General features: G+C 32.5%; 1 protein-coding gene across 2 annotated transcripts in view; it reads right to left on the bottom strand.

The window, feature by feature from the left end:
• Positions 1-19,205, bottom strand: part of LOC134263148 (bifunctional apoptosis regulator-like) — a 35,816-nt gene that overhangs the window by 5,202 nt on the left and 11,409 nt on the right. For both annotated transcript variants that reach the window (XM_062745457.1, XM_062745458.1), the window contains one exon: positions 17,776-17,934. In XM_062745457.1, the coding sequence (XP_062601441.1) occupies positions 17,776-17,934 (159 nt within the window). The remainder of the gene's footprint in view (positions 1-17,775; positions 17,935-19,205) is intronic.

The following is a 19,205-nucleotide window of genomic DNA, read 5'->3' as shown; positions in this document are numbered from 1 at the left end:
ATTTTACAAGAAATTAAATTTTTGAGACTTTTCTGCAAATAAGGGATAATTTTACAATTTCATATCTCCATGGTAACAGCAATTTCTCGTTAGCAACACATCATAGAATGATAATTTTAGCACATTCATGCACAATTGTTAAAGATTCTTCAGTCATTTTGTAAAAATTGAATCAGGCAGATTTAAAGAAAGCAATTAGCATCTTATTCAATTCTTTTTTACTCGATAATCCAATGGCAACGATTTTGAGCACATAGCAACCAATATAATCTATGAAGAGTTGAAAGCACTTCAACAGTTTGGTGAAAGAGTTAAATACGCTAACTCTTTATTACCGCCTACATTTTAAACCCATGTAGATCCTAATTTAATGCTATTGACAATTTGGCCATAAAATATTTGTTGAATACATTAGATTTGAATGATAATTTTAAAACTAATAATTTTTATACCAGTGTTAAATAGTTAATTAAAATGAATTCAAGCTCTTTTTTTAAGGGAGTGGATGATGTTTTCCTTTAAAATTGAAAGCATTAGCATATTTTAAAATATTCTTGGATATGGAGGATAAAAGTTTCTGAAATATTTTCTTACGTTTTATGCATACATAAAAATAAACATATGTTATTAAAAAATACGCTGTTTTAGTTGTTATCCCTTTCCAAATTAATGAAAAAAATTAACATTTTTTGGGGGGGGGGGTTGTCTGTAAACAAATGCCCTCCTCCTTCCGTGAAACAAAAAAACTTTTTTATCAATACATGTATTATGATAAGAATTTGTAAAATATTACGTGTACATGTACCTCTAGATATACCTATGAAAAGGCATTTTTGTTTCACGGGAATATTTTCCTTCGATTTCTATAGTGAAAAACACGTTTTAGAGTTATCAGCTCTCTTTGTTTTTCCAAGAGTCATCTTATTAATCAGAAAGCACATAATTGTAAATGCACAAGTATTGCATTAAGAAAATATAGATTAAAAGTAAGGTTTTGTGTGTTAGAGTGAAAGTTGGTAAGGCATTATGTTTTAACAATCATTATTTGATTTCAATGATACAATCTTCCTAATGGCGAAGTATATAAAATATAGATACATATATTTATTTATTTATTTCACCAATCAAGGGCCCTCTGGGGGCATATACAATTAAGAAACAACAATATAATCATGATTATAACAAAGCAAAATTGACTTGATCCTCACATGTAAGTTCTCAGATTTGAACTACTGATATACAGGGTAGTTCACAATGAAATATAAGCATTACATATATAATATAATGATAATAATACAATATGAAGAAAAAAATAAGTAATAAAAAACCAAGCTCCTTTATACTGCAATGACCAGGCGGATAATAGCAAACACGTTATGTAATCAAATTACTATTATAACAAGTGACGGTACATGATATTAATCCTTTGAACAATTACGATTTCATATCGGTCCGTTATCGTGGATATTAACATTAAAGTAAACTTCTTAAAACAGAAAGTATTCTATACTTTAATATACAGAAATATCAAAGCAAACTATGACAGAATCTATTTCAGAGAATATGTGTCCCCCGCTTAGGGAAAGAGAGGAAGATGCTCAGATTCGGGGGTCGACCCCCCCCCTTCCTTTACCGGATTGGCAGAATTATCAAATTTACATAAGGAAGCAAATAAAAAATGCCCATATGGATAAATTGATTGACTACTTATTCTAAACTAAAATGTGTGCATGAAAATTCATTTTAGATAAAATATTTCATCACATTGTATTGATGTTATGCCAAAATGTGTACACGCCATACGTCATAACTTCTTTATTTCAAATGCTGAATACAACTATTTAGAATGTGTAAATAAAAAAAAAAACAAAATAGAAACGTGATAATCCAGGTATCCAACCCAAGACTCTGACAATGCTAAGCAAGTATCATACCCCGAGCTTGACTTTCAACTGAGTAAATGCAAGCAGTAGCTAGGTCACATACACATGTTTATATTCATGTTTGATAAGGCCAAAAGTTTACACAAAACATGGAGTTTAATTTAGCCTTTACTACACAGTACTAATAGATGTAATTAGAATATGAAGTCCACAGACAACCTGTATTATATGTAATTAACTTTAAATCTTTGAGCGTGATTGATGCCAACATAAGGAAAAAAGATAATGCCAAGATCTAGGTGTGTGTGTGTGGGGGGGGGGGGGGCACTTTAAGAAGGGGAGTCAGAGCCATAGGGAGTTATGGTATAAAATTTAATTGCAAAAACTCAAAAGCTACTTGAAATATTGCCCGAAATGAAAGTTTTACAAACACACGGAATGTATGAATTTATGACCTTTGACCAAAAGATTCCCCATGGTTGCCCCGCCCAACCCCCAGGGGTCATGATTAAAACAATTTAGAATCTACACTACCCCAGGATGCTTCCACATACGTTTCAACTTTTCTGCCCCAGTGGTTCTTGAGTAGAAGATTTTTAAAGATTTTTCCTATATATTTCTATGTAAAATTTTGATTTTGATTCCTCATTGTGGCCCCGCTCTTCCCCCGGGGGTCATGATTTTGACAATTTAGAATCTGCACTACCCCATGATGCTTCCACATAAGTTTCAGCTTTTCTGGCCCAGTAGTTCTTGAGAAGTAGATTTTCAAAGATTTTTCCTATATATTTCTATGTAAAACTTTGATTCCCCATTGTGGCGCTGCCCAACCTACAGGGGTCATGATTAAAACAATTTAGAATCTACACTACCCTGGGATGTTTCCACATAAGTTTCAGCTTTTCTGGCCCAGTGGTTCTTGAGAAGAAGATTTTTAAAGATATTTCTTCTGTATTTCTATATAAAATTATGATTGCCCATTGTGGCCCCGCCCTATCCCCGGGGGGTCATGATTTTAACAATTTAGAATCTACACTACCCCAGGATGCTTCCACATAAGTTTCAGCTTTTCTGGCCCAGTGGTTCTTGAGAAGAAGATTTTTTAATGACCCCACCCTATTTTTGTCTTTTCTTGATTATCTCCCCTTGTGAGGGGAATTGGCCCTTTATTTTAACAATTTAAATTTCTCTTCACCCAAGGATGCTTTGTACCAAGTGTGGTCAAAATTGGCCCAGTGGTTCTTGATAAGAAGTCGAAAATGTGAAAAGTTTACAGACGGACAGACAGACGGACAGACTGACAGCTAGACAGACACACGGACGACGGACAAAATGTGATCAGAAAAGCTCACTTGAGCCTTCGGCTCAGGTGAGCTAAAATGAAAGAAGTAAGATCTTCGAAGTTCAGTATTGAAAACTTTATGTAAAATAGTGGCCTCGAATTATTTGACAAAACATAGACATGACAAATTAAAGATGCATGGATGGGCGAATTAATCTAAGGAATTGCATTGAAGCCCCCAGGGGGTTGGGGTCCAGGGCAAAGTTTTTTCCCGGAAACTGAGGCATTCTAATAAATATGAGGTGTTTTCCCTTGACTTTAGGATAATAGTATAATCATACTACAAACATTTCTTTTTAAAAATGAAACGAAGGGGTGGGGTGGGGATGAGTAGAAGGGTTCACCTTTGTGTGTGGTGGATATTACCCATGAGACAAACCTTTGCTTTCAAAGGCAGATCCAGAAGGGGGGATGGAACCTCCGTTTATTTTTGCACACACACTCCCTCAAACACACAGAGAAACACACAGAGAGAGAAAGAGAGAGAGAGATTTTTGTATTTAGTCGTTCAATCTCTGCCTGCTAGATAGAGTTTCGTGTATTTGCTTCCCTTCCCTTCAGAACCCTAACTCCAGGCCCCGAACCAAGTTACATGCAAGGTTTCACTTTGATCGGAAGATTCAATCGATGTCTTATGTCATATTTGGACCATCTCCTGAAGTAACTGATTTTAAGAAGTATGCACAAAAAGCCATAAAAAGGAGTAAGCTGCAGAACTGTAGCTCTCCGAAAGAAATGTATTGATAGACCGGAGAGCTACCGTGCCACCCATTGAAAAAACTGTATATTTATTGCGCACAAAAAAGTGCGCTCGGTTCTTGATTATTTATTCAAAATTCTTACCTCAATTGCAAAAAAGGGAAGATGTCAAAAAATTCCTCTCTCCTTGAAGGTGGCAGAGGATAGTTTTTTTTGCAATCAAAACGTTTGACTGACGGTTCACTTAATATTGAGCTGCTTTAAAAATGTGCATTGAAAAATTTTAAATTCCCTCTACATGTAATAATAGTATGATGTAGTCCCTTGAGAAATTTGAAGCTTTTAGGAATAAAACATGTACAACTTACACAATGAGCCCCAAAGATGGCGCAGGGACAATCTCAAAATTTCATGAGAATCAAGCCTATTTTCACTATTTCGCCGCAGCCACATCTGCTTCCAGGCCCGTGCGCCTGACCTAAGCTACCACACAAATTGCAGAATAACATTTGTACATACCAATGAACAGCAAGAGATAATGGCTCAACCACCTCGTTTTCAAGCTACAATTCATCCTGTGAACCCACCCCGCTTTTCTGGTGAAATACCGGTAGAGCGAGTTTTGAGCTTAGTTTCGTATTTCTAGTCCATATCCCATATACAGTAGTAGTGACACTAGAGTGTCATATTTCAATAAAATATACAAGGCCACCAGTTCCCTCCAAATGCACCCATAAAATATTCTAGCTATAAAATTACCTAGAATATGCCTTCAAACCTCAGGTTTCTTTATTTTTTCTATTTTTTGACCGGTACTTTATTCGAAACTATCCTCTGCCACCTTTAACTTTCAAATTTTGTCTTGAAAGTAATAAACCTTGCTCAATTCAAAAAGAACATGCAATTCTGAGTAAAAATATACCAAATATGTCTTGATTCATTGAAAAATAAAAAAGTTATGACCAAATAAGAGACCTCACCAATTCTCGGTCAACCACCTTAACCCCACATTGTTTCTTACACATAAAACAAATGCAATTCTTACAGCTCCAGATGATAAATATACCAGCCAAAAAGTGTTAAATGGTAATTTTAATCTATTTCAAATACATTTATATGTAAAAAGTCAAATATAAAGGGCACATCTTGGTGAAATGTACTCACATGTATCACATACTCCCCTATTTTTAATGTTCTATGAAATTCCATTTTATCTCTTTTTCACTTGGTTTTATATACCTATAACTTCTTTGCAAAGTTAAAACCCCTTTCAACTTTCAAGATATTTATCATGATATGCAAAAAACCCTCTTGCATCATATGCTAAAGAAAAAGTGTCCAGGAAATGGCTGTTCAACACCCTACCCCTGCAGCCATATCTTCAGTGTAATGAAAATGCACTGTAAAAATTTGTTTGTCCTAGCTGAATTCTTTCTAAGTGTCTGATATTCACTTTTAACAGTTATGATTAATCAAATACATACATTTCATTCTCCTGAATACTAAAAGTGATTATTCTGTCCATCCTGGGCAATTGTGGGCAGATTATATGGGCCTAGCAGAATTCAATAATTACATGAGAATGCACATTTTATTGATATTACTTCATTAAATATGCAATATAAACTCTTTGTTTTGTTATTATTTAAAGAAAAATAGTCATTTTATAGCAAACCATTGAAAAATTTAGATTCTGTCACATTTAAATATAGATAAATTGAAAAATTGAAAAGGGGGGGGGGGCATATTTCATGAAAATATCAATAACAGAATAGGTTAAATTTGGAAAAATAAAGCAAATAAAGTTTTCTTGTACTATATATGGTTAGGTTTAGTGACAATTAGGTATGCTGACTGATTTTTATTTTCAAAATAATTATATTTAGTAAATTAGGTTGAAAAAATTGCAAATATATGTAATTTCAGTGATATCGCACTAATTAATACACTTAAATTCTAATTAGATTTAATTAATTAAAGCAAGACATGATTTTAATTATGCGACAATACCCAAAGTATCAAATTCAAACAATTAATTTATTCTCTGGCAAAAAATGCCTGAATCTTATATGATTTATTATGCTGATGGTTCAAAGTCTTTAAAAATGTATGCTGGAAAAGAGTAACCCCCCTTGCTTTTTAGTGAATATACCTAACTGTACAGATTTTAAATAACAGAAACAAAGTATTTTTTTAAATTGACATACATAAATAAACCCTTTTGTATGAAAATCAGACTAAAATTCACATTTCTAAAAATTGATGCATTCTTGAAGGTGGCAGAGGATAGTTTTTTTTGCAATCAAAACGTTTGACTGACGGTTTACTTAATATTGAGCTGCTTTAAAAATGTGCATTGAAAAATTTTAAATTCCCTCTACATGTAATAATAGTATGATGTAGTCCCTTGAGAAATTTGAAGCTTTTAGGAATAAAACATGTACAACTTACACAATGAGCCCCAAAGATGGCGCAGGGACAATCTCAAAATTTCATGAGAATCAAGCCTATTTTCACTATTTCGCCGCAGCCACATCTGCTTCCAGGCCCGTGCGCCTGACCTAAGCTACCACACAAATTGCAGAATAACATTTGTACATACCAATGAACAGCAAGAGATAATGGCTCAACCACCTCGTTTTCAAGCTACAATTCATCCTGTGAACCCACCCCGCTTTTCTGGTGAAATACCGGTAGAGCGAGTTTTGAGCTTAGTTTCGTATTTCTAGTCCATATCCCATATACAGTAGTAGTGACACTAGAGTGTCATATTTCAATAAAATATACAAGGCCACCAGTTCCCTCCAAATGCACCCATAAAATATTCTAGCTATAAAATTACCTAGAATATGCCTTCAAACCTCAGGTTTCTTTATTTTTTCTATTTTTTGACCGGTACTTTATTCGAAACTATGCTCTGCCACCTCTATCAAGTACTCTCGTAGTTGACATCTGAACGAAGCATATTGGACCGAATTATCTTTGAAACCAAAATGGCAGTATGAATAAGCGATATGTTTGCTGATTACAATATCAGGGTCAGGAGGACTATTAACAACAATTATGAGGAATGTTTTGTTGTGGAAACAGTCAAAGAATATGTTAGGAACACACGGTAAATAATATTTTGAGATTACAGTTTTAAAAACATGGCGAAATAAATCGAAAACCGAGCGCACTTTTTTGTGCACAATAAATATACAGTTTTTTCAATGGGTGGCACTGTAGCTCTCCGGTCTATCAATATATATTTTTTTTCGGAGAGCTACAGATCTGCAGCTAAAAAAGGAGTATGCATAAGAAAATATTCCTCTTCTTATATTTATATTTAGATATTTTAAGGAATGAAGAGAATCGTTTAAATTGTTCCCGCATGAATCCCTTTTTCTGAGAATAATCTTTTGCTGTAGTTTTAAAATGTAGGTTTGATTGGAGGGCGCGCCCCTGTTGTTGCCGGAAGGTCAAAATATGCAAATTCAGGTATTTAAAAGAAAAAAGTGCCAGAAAGTTATAGATCCCCCCCTTCTCCCAAAAAAGAATGTTAGAGTGCGATGCACAGGTTTGTTTTTGTTTTGTTTCATGTATTTTATTTGATTTTTTTGTCAACTTAGTTCGGAGGTTGTCCCATTGAAAAACTGTCGCTATGGACTTGAAGTGTCTGTGGGGTGATTCTATGTATGGGTGTTTGTTATTCAAAAACAAGGAAGAACGTGTTTTACCTCAATGATTTTTTTTTTGGTTTATTGGCCACTGTAATAATGGATGTTAGCAACCCCCCCCCCTCCCTCCAATGCTATCTCACAGGAAATATAACGCCTATCAGGGAATACCGTGATGCAAGATTCATTGCATATATATATAGATATTATAATGAATTCTTTCTTACTTTATTAACTCCCCCCCCCCCCCATAGCAATCAAAGTTTGGGAAAAGTACATAAGAATCATGTCCATCTGTGCAAACGTGTCCAGTCCATATCTTCTTCACGGAGGGACAATAGAAATTACTACTTCACGCAAAGATTGTTCATGACCATAGATTGTGTCACGATCTTGATTCAGGGTCATTTGGGCAACTTCAAGGTCACTGTAAGAAAAATGTCATAATTCGTGTCCATAGCTTTCTCATGGATAAAGTTGGTGAGTTCCCATTTTGAATAAAGATTGCTATGACCTGAGGGTGTGGTATTTCCTTGACTTAAGGTCGTTTGTGTAAGTTCAAGGTAAAGTTTGAATTTGTGTCCAGTCCATATTTTTCTTATGAATAAACTTGAATCAAGTACATGTATACTTCATACAAATATTGTTTATGGCGGTAGGGTGTGTCATGTCCTTCACCCATGGTCATTTTGGTAAGTTCACTGAAAGAAAAAATCAGAATTCGTATCTGGTCCATTTGCTATATATATATGAACAAACTTATTTTACAGAACTAAAATCTAAATTATAAGTAAAATGTAAGTTAGTGTCTGAAGTTGGAAAAGGGGGAGGTCTTAATTAGATGGGCAAACAAAACGATCTTGAAAAGACCTATGACTACAGTAAAAATGCTGTTTCTTCTACAACTCGGCTATAAGTATGCAAGCATACCAAAAATGTAAACTTTTAGCGGGATGTTTTTATCTATAACATTATCTATTAATCAATTACTATATACCTCAGAACAAGATCTTATGTCTTTGACAATTAAAATGAATGGATAAATTGAATACTTTTAAAAGTTTTAATTGTTTAAAATCATATACATGTATGTTGGATCAATAGATCTTAAAATTGCAATCTCACTATCACGTACTGTTTAGTTGGCTATGACAACAAAAAATCGCACTATGATATAACCATATGAACCTCGTCAAGACATTTTCTAGGTTTTTGACTTAATTAATCTTTTATCATCGTTCTAATGAAGTATATTTTTAACAACAACATTTAGGTTATAGAATATTTTAACAAGAAGCCCAAGGGCCACATCGCTAAGCTGAGTAAGTTCTTGGCTCAGGTGAGCTAATTAAAATTTTGAATTCATTTCTTTAATAAATTGCCGATTAACAAATGATATAAACAAAAATGTTTATACCCATTACCATGGCAACATTCTTAGTTTTGATTTAATTTATAATTTGATACATATTATCTACCAGCAAATATTAAACATGTCAATCATGAATGTCTCCTAATCTTGATTCTGTGTACCAATATTATTGAAGTGTTCACAAAGTATGATTCTCAAATTTTCGTAGAGTACTGAGTATTTTGGCTTTTGTGTGCTTAGAATTGTTGCTATGGGTTAAACAAGTAAAAAAAATTAAAAGAGTCTAACTGCATTTTTATATATGCCTGATTATATTTTAAAACAATAGGATTGAAGGATCTTTTACAATTGTACATGTACGTGTCAAGTACAAGATGACTGACATATTTTTTAATCTTGGCCATGTTGTGAAGTACTCAACACAGGTTAAACAATTAAAAGTCAGTCAAAATTCTTGAAACGCATGAATATTTACACCTGTTTCCATGGCAATCTTTTTGGTTAGGGTTTTTTAAACTTGATTGCATAATATATACATTTACATGTGTATATATTTTGTACCGGCAATCATTTAAATGCCAATGTTCCGTGAACTAGATTCTGTATACCAAAACTGATGAAGATCTTTTATATAGATTATATTGGTTGCTATGTGCTCAAAATCGTTGCCATGGGATTATCCAGTAATATACAAAATTGAATAAGATGCTAATTGCTTTCTTTAAATCTGCCTGATTCATTTTTTACAAAATGATTGAAGAATCTTTAACAATTGTGCATGAATGTGCTAAAATTATCATTCTATGATGTGTTGCTAAGGGGAAATTGCTGTTACCATGGAGATATGAAATTGTAAAATTATCCCTTATTTGCAGAAAATTCTCAAAAATTTAATTTCTTGTAAAATTTGTTTTCAGAATTTAAAAATAAAAAGTTATGTGGTGTATGTTTTCGGGATTTTACATATTTTCTCTTTTTATTCATAAAAACATCCATTTTTGTTGCTAGGCAACGGATAGGAAGTTAAGAAAATTATACGCTTCTGAATTCAAATTCTAAAAGAACAAGTCCTCTGTTTTTACATTTTATACACACGATGTCTGTATCAGGTCCATCATTTGAGTAATTCGACACCGAAAAATTCCAAAATCAAGGAAATTGCTGAGTCAGCAAAAAAGGAAAAACATGTATATATACCCATATCTATCATACAAATATCTTAAATCTTATTTCTATGTTTTTTATTGTGAAAGCACTTAAGATGTTTACCTTAAGAATAAAAGCAATAAAAAAGAAATTTCTCTATTAATTACATTTAATTAGCACCCCAAAGATAAGGAATTTTTTCGTCCATCCAAGCTGAAAATTGGCTGTTTGCTAAGGAAATTTCTTTACCCACGTTTCCATAGTAACCATAAACCAAAACATTTTTTATTTTACATACATGGTTCATAGTGCAAGGGAAATCTATGTGTGGAAAATCATCAAATTCTGAGAACCCTCATATATCACTTTTTGCCTATTTTGCATGATTTTTACACGGAGCTGTACTTAAGTATCAGTCACATTATCCAGCGATGGGGTATATGATGAGAAACCGATGCGTTTTTTGATAAAAATGGCGTGGTTGCTGGCCGGACACCTGTAGTAATCGGACGGTGACTGAGGCCATTTGGCGAATCGGTGGGGGTCATCAGTAGAAAATAAGTTGCAGTTACAAATCAGCGATGGTTCTACCGATGCCTAACATCGCCCCTCATCGGCAACCCATCATTAACACTGCTTTCAAGGATTAGCCGATGTATGACTAAGTATCGTCAAGTGCCCGTTGAATCTGAGGTCATCTGGGGGTTGAGTGGTGGACAACAGACATCGGCCGATCATCAATCGATATTCGACAAAACATTGGCCCATAGTCGACCGACGTACGAACGATATTTACCAATGAATGAGCGATGTAATATACATCGGCCGATTACCCTGGAACATCGTCTTATGATTAGCAATGCATCGCTGGGCCTTTGTAAGTCCGGCCGGCAAACACGCCATTTTTATCAAAAAACGCATTGGTTGCCCATCGTTTACCCCATGGCTGGATAATGTGACTGATACTTTAAAGACTACTAGGCCGATGTGGACCGATATGTGGGCATCGCTCACACCACGGATTACCACCGATTACCACTGGTCTACGGCCACCGGCCGGGAAATGTGACTAAGGCATTAATGATTCATCAAAGTATCTGCTGACAAGGTCATTGTAACGACCATAGAACTTTATCTATAAGAGGTTTAAAAAATCAGACCTTTGTATTTGTTAAAATATCCATTTGGAACATGTTTCTAGGTACATTTTTTTATATAGATATGTTCTACAAGTTTCATTGTAAGTACATATGTGATATATAAGAAAATATTGTATTTTCACAAGAAGTGCTTGCTTAACCTTAACAATCTTAATTTAAATCTAAAATAATTAATTACTACAAACTAATATCCTGTTATGTTTTGTAATGACATTGTTTATTGGTAAATGCTTTCTCTATAAAAATAAATAAAACCAAACAAAATAGAAAAGATGTAAGAAGTTAAAAATTAACAAAATTTGTTCTCATAATTGCGTAGTTTTGCAATCAGGTACATGTAGCTACTCAAATATTTTTAATTTGAAAAGAAATATCTTCGTTAACAATTAAAGTTATTTTCACTACAATCCGCGAAATTACATCAGTTTTCAATCTTATTGACGTAATACTGATGTAATTTCATAAAAAATTAATTCTTTCCATAAAAGACTCATTTCAATTTCATTTCCTGAAATTATTGAATAATCACAGATTTAATTACAGGGCTACTTTACATTTCAGCATCTGTTAAGAGAGATTTTTTAATCCAAAGATATCAAAAACAAGAATTGAGATTTCATGAAATTAATTTACCAAAGTAAGAATTGCAGAAAGGTCTACGAAGGCGTGCTTGCAAGGTGTCGGAATATTTCCTAACGAAATTTGCAATATTTTTTTCACTGTAGATCATTATTATTTTACAAAATCGGTGCCGTTATATTAACTAAATTGAATTTGAATGACAACCACACAGACTTGAAAGTGGCAATTATTGAACATTTTGGAAACAAAGGCGCCAAATCAAATATTCATGGTATGATGTATACATTACAGTTAAGAAAAAAGTAACAATATAAAAATTGCAAGTTAATCAACATTGATTTAATTTTAAAATAACTTGACCAAGTACAACACTAAAATATCAATACTGATTTAATTTTATAGTAACTTTACCAAGTAAATAAGACGAAATTCTCATTGACAGATTGCGTTTTATTTGGTGAAACATTTCATCACATGACTTTGGAACATTCAAAATAAACTGGTACCGACAGAAAAAGCTACAAGAAGTCTTGATATAAAATTTGAAAATGTAATACCCTTTTTCATCTGGTTACAAATCAATATTTAGAGTTACAAATTTCACAAATCGTACAGAAACGACATCAATTTGAAGCGTAGTTCTAATTTTAGAACAAAGATTGACGTCATGGCAGTGTAAATGATACATGTGACATTTCTTATAATTTGTCATAAAAACTTTCTATGGATTATAATATATAACTATATAACATGGACTTCCCTTGTGATGCAGAATGCAATATTGTCATTAAAATGTTATTCTTCTTCATTGAACATTGTACATAATGAGTATTATTTCACAGAAGATTGATGGATTGATGTTAAGTAACACAGTCAGATTTCACTTATTTTACAAAAGCGGCATCAATTTTAAAGTTGTGTCAATTTAAGAACAAAGACGGATTGCATGACTGAGAGATTTTTATTTTGTGATTCAAAAATCTCAATGCCAATGACAATGAAATATGGAGGTTTAAGAAATATGGGGAGATAATGAACAGAATTCAAGCTCAAAGGTCATTTTACAATTCATATTGGGAGCAGGGAAACACGGACTTCTAAAAACATCAGGCGTGGAATCAGGTGCCATGTAGCAGTGTCCATCCCCTGCCAGACGGTCACACTCGCCGTGTGCTCCTTGTCAATTTGATCGAGAAAAATGGAAATATAGATACTTCAGTGTGTAAGTAATGGTCTACCATCAATCTAATATCAAAAACTTCAGTCAGCATTTGACTTAATGATAAGTTGTATTTGCTGACAAAGTCATTGATGTTTTAACAATAAAACATGCAAATGATAACTTCAAAAGACACTTTTTATATCCTTACTTCATCAACTTGTTTGCCAATTGCTTTTCTCGTTTAAGAAATCGATATATATGTTTTTTGTGTATCGAATCAACTGAGGGACATAAACCAATATTGCTACAAAAGTTAGGGAAGTTGATGATTGAAAAGTTGAAGTCATCACGTTCATCACAAAGCTTTTTTGTTGTTCACCATTAATGTACTTTGTGATGTGTCTGATTCTATGGTAATTCTATGGTAATTCTTATTTCAAACTAACTTGGATCATACAGGATGTTATTGAGTCGACATTTGTGTCAAAGTAATTACTTTTAATTGAAAACCATCGTCTATATATCTTAATGTCGAATTAAAGGCCACAGCAAGTGTTTTCTTCTTCTCATATACAAATTTCTGAAATGTCTTTAAAAATCCAGTTTGAACTACTTTTTCCTAATACAGAACTGATATATGCTGATACAGCTGAAATTTAACCCATTGAATCAGTAAATATACTAGTACATGTGTATATGTAACTTTACACGCCATTTAAACCAAAGAGAACTGTTTACACCCCATATTGTAAAAGAATGGGAAATTGAAGTCATATACTGTTCTTATATTTATATTGCAGAACTACTTTCTACAGATGTGAATTCAGGAAAGATGAATAAAAACACAAATATTTTAAATTTCGATAAAAATATGTATTCTAATTATGTCATATACATTGAATTTGCAAAATATTAGTTTTTTTTAGTTTAGTAGTGATTGACAAATTTATTAATAAATGCATACTGAATATTTATCTAAAATGTATATATATATGTAAAATCATAACATTGTTAACTAAAATTTCAACCTATCACTTTACACTAAATCCTTAAAAAGTGGTGAAAGAAATTGGACAAATAAAAAGAATCTGGAGCTTAGCAATAAAATTAGCAATAACAGAGATTTATCCCAAGGATAAAATGATAAAAGTCATTTACATCCATCAGAGAAGACCAAGCGAGTGTAAAACTCTCCCCAAGTGACAAAGCTAGAATCCAATACTGGAAGGCCGCAAAACACTAAAGACACATATCAACAATCATAACAAGTAAACTGATGACTGTTGAACAACTGCTGAACAAGTAAAAAGTGTTATAGTAGTGCATTTTTTATAGTAAATATTTCAGAAATTGTCCAGGCAAAATATATATATGTAAATGCATATATGATCAGTGTATTTTTTGGCTATATGTGTACATTTCCATAAAGTTTAAATTCTGTTTAAAGAGAACACAACTTTGATCTATAAACTTTCTATAGATATTCAAGTGCACTTATATGCAGAACATAGACTCACCAATTATAAAAGGAATTTTTATGCGAGTTAACATACAATATATTACTTAGTTATACTTCATTACTACTGTGAAATCACAAATTTTCGTGGGGGTTAATTTTCGTTGATTTCAAGGTATGAAGAGACACATGCATCCATGTCCACCAGGAAATGTAAAACTTTACATACGTAATTACTAAATAATTCTTCATCCATGACATCAAATCCCCATAAATAAAGAGTTTTTCCTCAAACTATGAAATTTTGACCCATAGGAGAATACATGATTTTACAGTACATTATCAATTTCCAGGTCCTGTTAAAAAAAGATCACTCTAATAAAACTGTTGAATATTAGCAAAGACATTGTAAATCTTATAAACACCATCCTAGCCATTCTGGCATCAAACCTGTCTACAAACTTTGTTTTGAGAGCATTTCAGTACAGTACAATTGGCTGACAGATCAAGTGCCATTGGGTTTATGTATGTCAATGTTATAAAAGCATGATTTATGATAACAAAATTAAGTTGTCTTCTTACATAAAAACTTTAAGAGTTGTGGAGGCAAGTTCATGTTTCTTTACTTTTATGTACTAAGAAAAAAGTGTTATTCACCTCAAAGAACCATTCAGTTAGGCGAAAAATGAGCATAAACAAGACATTACTCAAAGACTGAAACAACCTACTGGATTTAAGAGATGTATTTTCTTAAGTCCCTGAACCAATAACAGTAGCTTTGTATCTTACATTTTGTTAGTTTTGAGTTTTCTCATAAAACACACACATTTGGTCCAAAGTTTCTCATATTTGTTTAGAAAATTGAAGAAGGAATGTTTTAATATCCCTTAATCTATGACAACATGTTTGTATATTACAATATGTTACCTTGATAAATACTGTTTATTGTTAGACACTCACTCTTTCCATCAAATGTCTTCATTACTTAAAGAAAAGTGCTGATGAAATAAACCTAAATTCCACAGCTAAAATTGTACTCTTTCCATAATTTGTTTTCAGGAAAGACTAGTGTCTAAGCCATGATACCCATGGGTAAAGTTACTGATCTTTTCTGTGTGAAAGATTTTCAACATTCTTTTTCAAAACAACTGAATGGTTATTTTCACTCTCTTAAGACACTTAAATTGTGCTTATTGCACAATTAAAATCTTGCAGTCTTGAATGCTATGCTTTTGGCTTGAGCTGTTATTGATTTTACATTGTCATTTAATGTGTCATTGAGTGATTTCTAATGTAAGATGCTGGACATATAACTAACTCCAAATGCTTATTTTTGATAAGTCATTTTAAGTATTTCCATATTAATTGCTTTCTACACTTTAAATTGCTAACACATACATGTACTTTTATATAACATATTGCACAATGCATGTATTATCTTTGTCATTGCTTTAGCATTTAGATTACATTTATTCATTCTATATAAAGTTGGTTTCTGGGGTTTTAAGTTGAAGAGATTCATAGGATTTCATGTAGGAATACCAACACTACTCAATTTAAACACCAGTAAATCCCTAAAGTAAAGTGATGCATGTACAGTGCAAGATCATGAGTTTGTAAAGATCATGGACATATGTGTAATAAAAATTATCAGTTTATATTGCTGAATAAGTTTTTATGCATCAAAAGATAAAAAGATAATTAGAAAGCAACATTCTAAAATCAAAAACCCATTGACATTTCACATGTGTTCAAAACCTGTATTGATTTTTACCACAAGCACAGACCACAAAGAAAAGGTCAAGAATTCAACAATTTATCAAATTTTCTCATCAAAGGACCTAATGATGCAATTAACTTTATTAAGTCATATTATCGACCCCCTAAATCAAACTTTGATAGAAAAATCAATTAATTTGTTTCTTACTAGGAGGAATTTTCAGACTTTAATAGGCATGTCAACTAAGATGTCAATAGTTTGAAAATGATGTTAACACCAACTTTACATGATTTTGAGCAAAGACGCAAAATTTCATGTCAATTGTTTGATTATAAGGAATACTATGTTCAGATCTGTCCAGACCTCATCCTTTGAAGACATGTTTGACATGTTTGATTGGAAAATATCTTGTGCAGTATGAATTCTATAATAAAATTTAACTTATCTTTTTTCAAAACACCATGTTCTAGCTACATATATTTTCTATATGCTTATCACTCTTTTTAGACACTTACGTTAAATAATTATAATGTTTAATGCAGTTTTAATTAATTTTATTATGTTCTTTTGGTCATTTTTAGTGAATGGAGCTTCTAGCCACATTACTTATTATATACATGTAATAGACTGTACTAAGCTAGCAATGCTAAATATACTACAATCATTTCCATAAATCTTCATGTACCATGGCGTTCTGTTCAAATCTGCTACATTGCAAAATAAATATACTATTTTGCATGTTGCAGATTATAACTAAAGTTTGTTTTAGCATTGAGATAAAAATAATGGTATGATTTGTAACAATAAAAACATTCATCAATGCTTTTTAAGTAAACAAAAGCTATACAACGTTCAATAATTTCATTCAAACATAATTCTTTTCCTTAGCAATGACTCCATTTCTTTGGTTTTAAGATGAACTGATGAAAAGAATCATACACCGACTCAATGTTATTTAAACATCCGGCTAAGGCTCAAAATAAAATAAGTCAAAGCAATATGAAAGATCATGAGATAGTGTTAAGAACTTAATTAGATCTATGCAATATGGAAATTACCAGCCTACGTACATTAATAAGCAAGTAATTTACAAAACAAAAGACATGAAAATAAGAATGCAAAAAAATTGGAATAAAAAGCCAACTGATTTCAACATTGATTCAAAAGCTTTATTGATTTTTGAGGGCACTCACAGGGAAACCACAGAAAGGTCAACAAAAATATTTTTCTCTTCTTTGATTTTTCATCAAAGAGTTATAATGTTTATTATAGTAGTCTTAATCTGCCTTTAACTTAAAAGCAAATGGAAAAAATCTATTATTTCACTCATAATGAGGGGAGTACATTGAGACTTGAAATCATTGAAGATTGCAAGTCAATGATGACCTCATTAGTTCGATAATGATGTAAACTCTGAAAGAATTAAGTGATTAGACTATTTTTCATTCTAATCATAACATTTATTTGCATTTCAGGTATCAACAGACTTAAAGTTAAATACAAAGCTTATCACAGATGTAGAACCCCCTTTGTATTTTGCAAACACTAGTAGAAATAGCAAAGGCTTGAATCTGAGAAACATAATTTTGCTTACCATGGGAATGATTGGTAAATCTGTTTTCTCTGGGTATGTAGAATGAAGGAATGGTAAAAATATTTCATCGTACTCAAACAGATAGATGTAGAGCATTGTGGTCCTTGGAAAATCTTTGATCCCATACACAAGGAAGAGGGAGCGACCAGGATTCAGGGCCTGTCAGAATTTACATGATATTATAAATCAAGGAAGGTGAGATGAATCTTCAAGAAAAATAACTGCAAATATTTACATTGCAATAAAAAAGCAACTGGGATCATAACACTAGAAGACTTTGGCTATGTGGATTGAAAAAGACAAGAACAACATAGTCTGCTTAAGTTAATTCATAAAGGAACAAAACATTAACAATCATAACTTTGATATTCTTATGTTGGTACATAAAGTTCAAGGAAGCAAAAGAGAGTTTACATAAACTTATCTTGGATTAAGCATTTGCTTAACTTAGTTTTTATGATTTAAGCACTTAAAAAATCAGCATCATAAGCTAAGAGATTTACATGTTCAACAAGAGCACCACCCAGAACGAATCAGCCACTACACAGCTGATGAGGAATGTAAATTTGCACATTACATAACAGAGCATAATCACCATATTGTATCGTCAACATGAAAACAGGGGGAAAAAACTCAATTATCTTGTAATGTTCAGTCAATGATGTTCATATTCTAGGTTGAATTATGTTCTAAAACTTTTTTTAACTTCTAGCAACAGACATAAAAATCTTGAGATCAAAAAGGCATTATTTCCCTTGAGATAATAAGTCTGATGGAATTTTCAATTATATGATATGGAGAAAAAAATCTTGGAATTTCATTTTGATTAACATGCAGGGGTGTTTCCTCAATGCAATCGTAAGCAATTCAATCAAATCATATTTCTGTCAAAACTTATAAAAATCTATCTTTAATCATTAACAAGAGGCCTATGGGCCTTATAGGTCACCTGAGCTAATGCAACAACTTTCCAATGATTGAATTTCATCCATGGCTTAAGCCAGATGCTATAGCATTTACAATTTTGATCATCATAACTATACACTTAGCAGTTGCTTAGTTTGGTTACTTAATACCCATAGGCAGGGTAGGGGAATAAAAATGCATTTCAACAAATCAGTTATATTCAGCAACAATCAGTAGTGCCACTTCCACACATGAACCCTTGACTCTAAGGCCTAGATCCACACATTGCACAATTTTTGAAAAGGCATCCTTGCTTTTCAGAAGTATTTGATTAATACCAAGGAGCAGATTTCAAACAATTCATTATTTTTCAGTATATAAGTACAGACCCCTCCCCCTCTATGGTACTACTGACCCTGGGGGCCTTGAAATTCACAATTCTGGAAGATAAGGGCCCTTGCTCATAACTATATAGGTAGTTCATATGCTTAATACCCAGGAGCAGAGAAGAAAATATTCAAAGA

The sequence above is a fragment of the Saccostrea cucullata genome, unplaced genomic scaffold, assembly GCF_032062105.1.
Source record: "Saccostrea cucullata isolate Sc308-1 unplaced genomic scaffold, CSIRO_AGI_Scuc_v1 ctg378, whole genome shotgun sequence".
In the NCBI taxonomy this organism is placed as follows: Eukaryota; Metazoa; Mollusca; class Bivalvia; order Ostreida; family Ostreidae; genus Saccostrea; species Saccostrea cuccullata.
This window is presented reverse-complemented; position numbering and strand designations above follow the sequence as displayed.